The sequence below is a fragment of the Vicia villosa genome, unplaced genomic scaffold (genome assembly GCF_029867415.1).
Source record: "Vicia villosa cultivar HV-30 ecotype Madison, WI unplaced genomic scaffold, Vvil1.0 ctg.000547F_1_1, whole genome shotgun sequence".
Lineage (NCBI taxonomy): Eukaryota > Viridiplantae > Streptophyta > Magnoliopsida > Fabales > Fabaceae > Vicia > Vicia villosa.
Window position 1 is genome coordinate 449,694 of NW_026705251.1, and position 10,064 is coordinate 459,757.

The following is a 10,064-nucleotide window of genomic DNA, read 5'->3' on the forward strand; positions in this document are numbered from 1 at the left end:
TCAATCCCTTCTTGCTGACTATAACCCTGAGCCACCAGTCTGGCTTTGTTCCTTACCACTTCGCCTTTCTCACTGAGCTTGTTTCTGAAGACCCATTTTGTACCGATTATATTGAATCCATCTGGTCTAGGAACAAGATCCCAAACATCATTCCTTGTAAACTGATTTAGTTCTTCTTGCATAGCAATTATCCAGTCTGGATCTTCTAGAGCATGATCAACAGAAGTTGGCTCGATCAAAGATACAAGACCTAATTGACAGTCTGCATTGTTTCTAAGGAATGCTCTTGTTCTGATTGGATCATCCTTCTTTCCAAGAATGACATCTTCTGAATGACCAGAGATGAGTCTGGATGATCTTCTGACAGATGGTTCTTCAGAAATACTTAGATCCTCCAGAGAAGCTGATACTTGATCTTCAGATTCTTTGCTTCTGAGAAGCTCTGCTTCTGATGCGTTGCTTCTTGGCTCAACAACTTCTGATATGTCAATATCACAACCTGCAAAATTATCAACTTGCTTTGGTTTTTCAGAACCAAGCTTATCATCAAACCTGATATTGATTGATTCTTCTACAACCAATGTTTCAGTATTGTATACTCTGTAGCCTTTTGAGCGTTCAGAATATCCAAGAAGAAAACATTTTTGTGCTTTGGAATCAAACTTACCAAGATGATCTTTAGTGTTCAGAATAAAGCATACACATCCAAAAGGATGAAAATATGAAATGTTAGGCTTTCTATTCTTCCACAATTCATAGGGAGTCTTATTTAGAATAGGTCTGATAGAGATTCTATTCTGAATATAGCATGCAGTGTTTATTGCTTCTGCCCAGAAATGCTTAGCCATATTGGTTTCATTGATCATGGTTCTGGCCATTTCTTGAAGAGTCCTATTCTTTCGTTCTACAACCCCATTTTGCTGTGGAGTTCTAGGACAAGAGAAATCATGGGCAATACCATTTTCTTTGAAGAATTCTTCAAAGGATCTGTTCTCAAATTCACCACCATGATCACTTCTGACCTTTATGATTTTACACTCTTTTTCAGACTGAATCTGAATGCAGAAATCAAAGAACACTGAATGAGTCTCATCCTTGTGTTTCAAGAATTTTACCCATGTCCAGCGGCTATAATCATCTACGATGACTAATCCATATTTCTTTCCTCTGACAGATGCTGTTTTGACTGGTCCAAACAGATCAATGTGCAAGAGTTCTAATGGCCTTGAGGTAGAAACAACATTCTTAGACTTGAATGCAGGTTTGGAGAACTTGCCCTTCTGACATGCTTCACAAAGAGCATCTGATTGGAATTTCAGATTAGGGAGTCCTCTGACAAGATTCAGTTTGTTAATCTGAGAGATCTTTCTCAAACTAGCATGACCTAATCTCCTGTGCCAGACCCACTGCTCTTCAGAAACAGACATAAGACAAGTCACCTTCTGACTCATAAGATCTTGCAGATCTGTCTTATAAATGTTGTTCTTTCTCTTGCCTGTAAATAGGATTGAGCCATCCTTCTGATTTACAGCCTTGCAAGACTTTTGATTGAAGATTATATCATAACCATTGTCACTTAATTGACTGATAGATAAAAGGTTATGTGTTAATCCTTCTACAAGAAGTACATTAGAGATGGAAGGAGAGTTACCAGATTTTATAGTTCCAGAGCCAATTATCTTGCCCTTCTGATCTCCTCCGAACTTGACTTCTCCTCCAGACTTAAGCACCAGGTCTTGGAACATAGACCTTTTTCCTGTCATGTGTCGCTAGCATCCAGAGTCCAGGTACCATGACATGTTGTGCTTTGTCCTTCTTGCAGCCAAGGATATCTGCAATAGGAATAATCTTATCCTTAGGTACCCACATCTTTTTGGGTCCTTTCTTGTTAGATTTTCTCAAGTTCTGTTTGAACTTGGATTTAACATTGTAAGCAATAGGAGGAACAGCATGATAATTCTTAATGTGAGTTTCATGATATTTCCTAGGTTGTGTCACATGCTTCTTAGTGTGTGTAATGTGAAAACTTTGTGCATGTGAAGTGTGCCTAATATCATGAGAGTGGCCATACTTGAACTGATCATACAATGGCTTGTATGTAATTTTCATTTCATCAACAGGTTCAAGTTTGTATGGGGTTTCACCCTCATAACCAATGCCAACTCTTTTGTTTCCAGACACAGCATATATCATAGAAGCTAGCTGACTTCTGCCAATACTTCTAGATAAGAACTTTCTGAAACTTAAATCATATTCTTTCAGAATATGGTTCAGACTAGGAGTGGATTTTTCTGAATCAGAAGGAGATCTAACATTATTGGATAATTTTAAAAGTTTTTCTTTTAATTCAGAATTCTCCAACTCAAGCTTCTTTGTTTCAAATTCAAATTGCTTTTTCAGCTTTTTGTATTTGAGACTAATCTGAGACTTGAGTTCCAGAAGTTCAGTTAGACCGGAAACTAACTCATCTCTAGTAAGTTCAGAAAATACCTCTTCAGAATCTGATTCTGATGTAGATTCTGATCCGTCATCTTCTGTCGCCATCAGCGCACAGTTGGCCTGCTCATCTTCTGAATCATCTTCTGATTCATCCCAGGTTGCCATAAGACCTTTCTTCTTATGAAACTTTTTCTTGGGACTTTCCTTTTGAAGATTTGGACATTCATTCTTGTAGTGTCCAGGCTCATTGCATTCATAGCACATGACCTTCTTCTTGTCAAATCTTCTTTCATCAGAAGATTCTCCACGTTCAAATTTCCTTGAACTTCTGAAGCCTCTGAACTTCCTTTGCTTGGTCTTCCAGAGTTGATTTAGCCTTCTGGAAATCATGGACAGTTCATCTTCTTCTTCAGATTCTGATTCTTCAGGATCTTCTTCTCTGGCCTGAAAAGCGTTAGTGCATTTCTTGATATTTGATTTTAATGCAATAGACTTACCTTTCTTTTGAGGCTCATTTGCGTCCAGCTCTATTTCATGACTTCTCAAGGCGCTGATAAGCTCTTCCAGAGAAACTTCATTCAGATTCTTTGCAATCTTGAATGCAGTCACCATAGGACCCCATCTTCTGGGTAAGCTTCTGATGATCTTCTTCACATGATCAGCCTTGGTGTATCCTTTGTCAAGAACTCTCAATCCAGCAGTAAGAGTTTGAAATCTCGAAAACATCTTTTCAATGTCTTCATCATCCTCCATCTTGAAGGCTTCATACTTCTGGATTAAGGCAAGAGCTTTTGTCTCCTTGACTTGAGCATTTCCTTCATGAGTCATTTTCAAGGACTCATATATGTCATAGGCCGTTTCCCTGTTAGATATCTTCTCATACTCAGCATGAGAGATAGCATTCAGCAAAACAGTTCTACATTTATGATGATTCCTGAAAAGCTTCTTTTGATCATCATTCATTTCTTGCCTTGACAGCTTTACGCCTCTGGCATTTACAGGATGTTTGTAACCATCCATCAGAAGATCCCATAGATCACCATCTAGACCCAGAAAGTAACTTTCCAGTTTATCTTTCCAGTATTCAAAGTTTTCACCATCAAATACCGGCGGTCTAGTATAACCATTGTTACCGTTGTATTGCTCAGCAGAGCCAGATGTAGATGCAGGTGTAGGTATAGTCCTTTCACTTTCATCAACCATCTTTTAAATGAAGCGTTTTTCTCTTCCTGAATCTTTTCTAAACACGGTTAAGTGCTTGCACCTTAGAACCGGCGCTCTGATGCCAATTGAAGGATAGAAAAACACTTAGAAAGGGGGGGATTGAATAAGTGTGACTTTAAATCTTGGACGATAAAAATAAATGCACAAATATTTTTATCCTGGTTCGCTGTTAACGAAGCTACTCCAGTCCACCCCCGCAGAGATGATTTACCTCAACTGAGGATTTAATCCACTAATCGCACGGATTACAATGGTTTTCCACTTAGCCGCAACTAAGTCTTCCAGAGTCTTCTGATCACAACCTGATCACTCCAGGAACAACTGCTTAGTTCACTCCTAAGACTTTTTCTAGAGTCTACTGATCAACACGATCACTCTAGGCTTAGTTCACTCCTAAGACTTTCTGCTCAGCCAACTGCCAAGACTTCCTGCTCAGCCAACTGCCAAGACTTCCTGCTCAGCCAACTGCCAAGACTTCCTGCTCAGCCAACTGCTAAGACTTCCTAGAGTATACTGATCAACTGATCACTCTAGTTCCTTACAACTTAATGTAATCTATTCAAGAGTTTACAAATGCTTCTTAAAAGCGATAATCACAACTGTGATATTTCTCTTACAATTTAAGCTTAATCTCACTAAGATATTACAACAGCAATGTAGTGAGCTTTGATGAAGATGAAGATTCTGAGTTTAGATTTGAACAGCGTTTCAGCAAGTTTGATATGAGTTGTTTTGGTGCAGAATCGTTAACCTTGCTTCTCATCAGAACTTCATATTTATAGGCGTTGAGAAGATGACCGTTGAATGCATTTAATGCTTTGCGTGTTCCGTACAGCTTTGCATTTAATGTTATACGCTTTTGTCAACTACCTCGAGCCTTGTTCACGCTGTGTCTACTGACGTAGCCTTTAGTAGCTTTAACGTTCCTTTTGTCAGTCAGCGTAGTCTGCCACGTGTACTTCCTTCTGATCTGATGTTTGTGAATACGACGTTTGAATATCATCAGAGTCAAACAGCTTGGTGCATAGCATCTTCTGATCTTCTGACCTTGAAGTGCTTCTGAGCGTGATACCATCTTCTGATCTTCAGTGCTTCTGATCTCATGTTCTTCTGATGCTTCCATAGACCCATGTTCTGATTCTGCTTCGACCATCTTCTGATGTCTTGCCAGACCATGTTCTGATGTTGCATGCTGAACCATTTGAGACACAACTTCTGAGCGCTGAATTATGCGTACTCTTTATATATTTCCTGAAAGGGAAATTGCATTGGATTAGAGTACCATATTATCTTAAGCAAAATTCATATTATTGTTATCATCAAAACTAAGATAATTGATAAGAACAAATCTTGTTCTAACACCCTTCCCCAATAGGTACTTATAAGGATAAGATGAAATTTAGTAACCAGGTTCTAAAAAGTTACTCAGAATGGTTAGTCCTTCTAAAGCACCCTTAAACATGATACATATCATGCAATGATACTTTGAGAAAGAACCTATCTGAGTTGTAGTATCGGGTAGCGACTATGCCCTCAACATACATCAAGAGTAGTCCCCCCACTACGTTCCTAAAGGCCAAGATGGGTTAAAGGTAACTAAAGGTTCTTAAGCTCCGACTCACCCACAAATATCCACACGAACCTCCCTCATACAAGAGAAGCATGCAAACACCCATAGAGGCCTAACTTAAGCGTGAACTCTCATATTGACCAATCCCAAGCATACACAAGGGAGGTCGCCATGACTTTGCCACTTCCTATCTTATGGTGCACTCGAATCCGGGTATAGGATTCATCTTCCATTCAAATGCCCAAAACAACTTTGAAAGGTAAAGCAATTAAAACAAACAAACAAGTATTAAAGTGAACTAAGCTCTAAGGTAACCCCTCTTTTTATTTATCCCCAGCAGAGTCGCCAGTTCTGTAACTCGGTGAACTGACTTTTATTTTTTTTAGAGCAAGCACTGTTGCGGTAAGCATGAGTCGCCACCGACTTTTATTTTGTCCAACATCTTATAAGGGTAAAAAGAACAGAAAAAGACCCTTTCTTAAGAAAACGGGCTCGGGGGTAGATTATGAAAAGGGAAGGTGTAAGCACCCTTTTCATCCGTAGTTGTCTACGGGCTCTTAATTTACTTAACTCATGTTTGTTTTGTTTGATTTGAGTAAAAAAGGGACATAAGGACTTTAGCGTAAATGCGTAGCCTTAGTCTTTAAAAGAGTTTTGAAAAGATGTTTTTTATTTTCGAGCTAAGCATATTAAGAGCGCTACCCTAAATTGGTCTTTTTCTATGCTTTTTATTCTTCTAAGAAAGGGATAGGGCTATCCTTACCATTTAGGCTAGGTAGTCCTATTGTTTGGACGTTCGGGACAATCGAAGGGTCATCGATAGTCAAAGTAGACAACAGGTAGAGATACTTTAGCAAGTTAGCGGGACTATCATCATATTTTCTGAGGGACGAGATCATTTATCGTAGGCAACTTCGAGGGACATCGAGAGACTATAATCTTTTTATGATGATAAATTCGAGGGTCATCGTTTTTGCTAAAGTACCTCTACGTTCGTGGTACTTGACCATTATTTTCGAAAGGCAACCAAAGAGGAGGATACCCTAGAGGTGTAAGTGTGCGAGTGTGCTAAATTCGAGTATTTAATCTTGTATCAGGTTAGCTATCGTTTGATTTCGTTATCTTGCCATACATACCCTAATTAAGCATACATCTAACAAATTATAACATACAGAAAGTAACAGCAGAAAATAAATCCTAACTATTACAAGGCTTCGGGGTGGGGGGTTTAAAATTTGCCAAAAGGGGATAAAAATATTACAAGTCAAAATAAAATTAAAAACCTAATATGTACAAATTATAAATGGTGAATGTCCATAAAAATACAAGAATCTCGGTCCCAAGTGGTATCTCACAAAACAAAAAATGTTAGTAGGATATGGTAAAATAATATGCATGAATAAATAGTGAAGATTATTACTAATAAATATTAATTATAATTAATAAAAGAAAATATTAAAACTAAGCCTATTAAATTCTAAAAAGAAATTAAAGTTAAACAAACTATTTTTGTGTCCCTTTTTTATAATATCCAAAAAAGAAAATTTAAAGTAGAAATAACCTAAAAGAAAAAACTAAATAAAATGGTGTGAAGAAAATAGGATGTTACCAAGTAACTAAAAGATTAACCCATAAAAACCATTAAAAAAAAAAACAAATATTTAAAACAAAGTAGAACCAAAATGTTAGTGATAAATATAATGATGAAATTCATATAAAATGCTTGACCACACTGCATCATCATTTGTCTGTTCTCTCTCACGTGTCTACTGTAGTATTTTCTTTTTTCCATACATATCACATCTATGCACCATAAATCCACATGTATCACATATATAATATATAATAAAATAATATTCATAGTATTTCAACCACACATCAACATGTGAATAAAGCTAAACCATATCAGTATGAAAGCAAAAACATTAATAAGAGAGTGTAAAAATGTGAAGAAAAAAAAACAAACACCGTTGACTGGTGACGACGATAAAGCTCACCGTTGGATGGAGATCGTCGGAGGAGCGGTTGGTAGCAACGGAGTGATGGCTGCTCGAGCGTGGCGGCGCCGGGCGTTGATGGGATTCCGGTGGTTTTCGGCTGGAAGAAGCGGTTTCGCCGGGATCCGTTTGGTGATATAATCGTATGCGGAGAAGAGGAGTCCGTACGGTTTCCAGCAGAGTGGCAGTTCCGGTGCGGTGGCTTCCGATTTTGAATCTTCTTCTTTTACCTGAAAACATGAACATAGTTACTACAATTTTTTTTTTTTTTTTATGATCAGTTTGATTTCATGTTATTGTGAATAATAGTGATAGGGGTGAAAATAAATTTGGTTAATTGTGTGGTGTTTCGGCTGCTGTTTTGTGTTGAATTTTATTCACAGGTTATAGTTATGCTTGGTTTTTGAAGGTAATGGCGTAGTTAGAAAGTTTATGATGTGGAAAAATTTTGTACTGTGAAATATGTACTAGGATTTTCTGGGTGTATTGAGGAAATAGGGGAGGGTTTTTGTACGTGTAATATGGACAGTGTAGAAGTTAGTGTATGAATGGTTGATTGTGAGATTTGTAAGGATGATGAAGTTTTGTTAGAAATTCAAGGATTTATGAAGATTTGTTTTGAATGTCACTGGTGGTGGTTTTGTAAATGTAGTGTTTTTTGGGAGAGAAAGTATATGTTAGGATTGGAAGTAGATGGAGGATTGTATGTACCGGGCCCGGAAGAGTGATCTGTGTGTATGTATGTTTAGAATCATTTTAAAAAACTGATTAAATGACATTGAATCAGTAATCAAGTCAATAATTAAGGTTTCTATTTTAACGAATCATTGTTTTAGAAAGAAGATGATTTTGTCTATGTGTTGATTTGGAAAGAAAATAACTTTGTCGTGTAGGTGTTTTTGGAAATATTTGGTCACCTTGCTGGTAATGAAGAAGAAGGAAATGATCAAGAAATAGCAAATGATGAGGATCACACTATGGAAGATGTAACTCATGACACGGATCCAAATTGGCAATATGTCCCTCCTCAAGAGGAAGAAATTCCTTGTGGATACACGGCTCCACCTCCGCCGGATAAGTCCAACATCATTTCCATGCTTGAAAATATGCAACTCCTACAACAACAGCATTTCGACACACATCAGCTCCAATTCCAGAACATGCAACAGCTTCAAAAAGATCGCTATGACGAACAACAACGACAATATCAATCGTTATACAGCTTGGTTCAAGACCACAAAAGCGACTTTGAAACGTTTGCATCCAACTCGACATTAAGACAGAATCATTTTGAGGAGACTGCATTGAACCGCCATGCAAATCTAAGTCAAAGCTTCAATACTCTAAACATCTCAGTGTTTGATCTGTTGGAACAAGTTGAAGAAGATCGTCCTCAAACGTTTCAAAGAGGAAGAGGAAGACGGGGCAGGCGTTAGGATGCATCACATTTCATATCATCATCTCATTGCATTACATTCCATCATCATTATGTTTATTTGCTAAACTTTCTAGCACTTAGTCTAGTTTCCCTTCAATTAGTTGAAATATTATGTGTGCTTGGGTGTACCTTTAAATTTGTTTGGATATTATGCTACCTCTGCTTGCCTTTTACCTATTATGCTATGCATGTTCGCGTTATATCTATTTTATCTTGTTACTCTCTTCTACTATTCCTTCGTTGTATTTCTTTTGATGTTGTCAAAGGGGGAGATAGGTGCTGAGAGTACGGGGGAGCTCAGTATGAAGGAGCTTACGCATACAAGTCCGGGGGAGCTCTCACTACTTGTTTGCCGGAGCTTTCACTACTTGTTTGCCATCATCAAAAAGGGGGAGTATGTGAATACAAGTCCACACTCACAAAGGAGTTTTTGATCCATGGCAAACTCCACAAGCAAACAAGCAACAAGGCACAAGCAAAAGAACTCAAGGAAAAGCAAGTTTGGCTATTCAAGACAAATCAGGTCGACCTGCTCTGCATCTAGGTCGACTCAAAACAAGGAAAACAAGGAAGATTCAGAAATGCCACAGATAGGTCGACCTACTCACACTCCAGGTCGACCTAAAATGATGAAATTTACACACCTCACTGTTAGGCCGACTCACATAACAACTAGGTCGACCTAAACTGAAGAAAAGTCTTCAGAACATGTTTCAACAGAATTCTGGTCGACCTAAACCTTCGACAGGTCGACCTAACTGGCAAGAATTTCATCCAAGTCGAATCCAGTTCTGTTAGGTCAACCTAAGCACTACAAGAGGTCGACCTATTTGCTCAAAAAGGCCAAAATTGCAGATCTGCTATGCTCCAACTGACCAGCTCTCATATATATTATCTAATGTCAATTATTGAAGAAAGAACACCAACAACTGAAAGATACACAAAGGCTTCTCATCTTCGATCATCGACACAACTCCAACACAACTACACACAATCATTTTTGCGTTGAGGGTTTGCGTTCAAGATCGATAACGTCCATGGAACGGAATTGAAGATTCCTAGTGGGTGAAGATTTGTGGGGTTTTTGGTGAATAAAATCTGCGGGTTTTGTCCTCCAAGATTGGTGAATTTTGGGGGTTTTATCAAGAGGCTTCATCAAAGATCCAGCTGAGTGTGAAGATTGAAGAACAAGGGTTCAAGCAATTCAAGACACTGCAGAAAGGGATCAAAGTGAAGCTCTTGGAAGACCTTGATCTGGCTCAAGATTAAGGGGGAAGAAGATTCAAAGGATCGACAAAATCGGTTTATTGTTTATCGCTTTGTTATCTTCTTTGTATAAACTGCTTTCAATAATAATGGAAGACTTCCCAATTCCCGTTTGGAATTGGGGGAAGAT

The 10,064-nt window shown here is 38.2% G+C and overlaps 1 protein-coding gene across 1 annotated transcript; it reads left to right on the forward strand.

Annotated features, from left to right (window-relative positions):
- Positions 1–7,099: 7,099 nt before the first annotated feature.
- On the forward strand, positions 7,100–8,788 carry LOC131629303 (uncharacterized). The gene is made up of 2 exons (XM_058900095.1): positions 7,100–7,423; positions 8,124–8,788. Exons 1-2 carry the CDS (start codon positions 7,376–7,378, stop codon positions 8,664–8,666), a joined length of 591 nt encoding a protein of 196 aa, XP_058756078.1. The 5' UTR covers positions 7,100–7,375; the 3' UTR covers positions 8,667–8,788.
- The last annotated feature ends 1,276 nt before the right edge of the window (positions 8,789–10,064 follow it).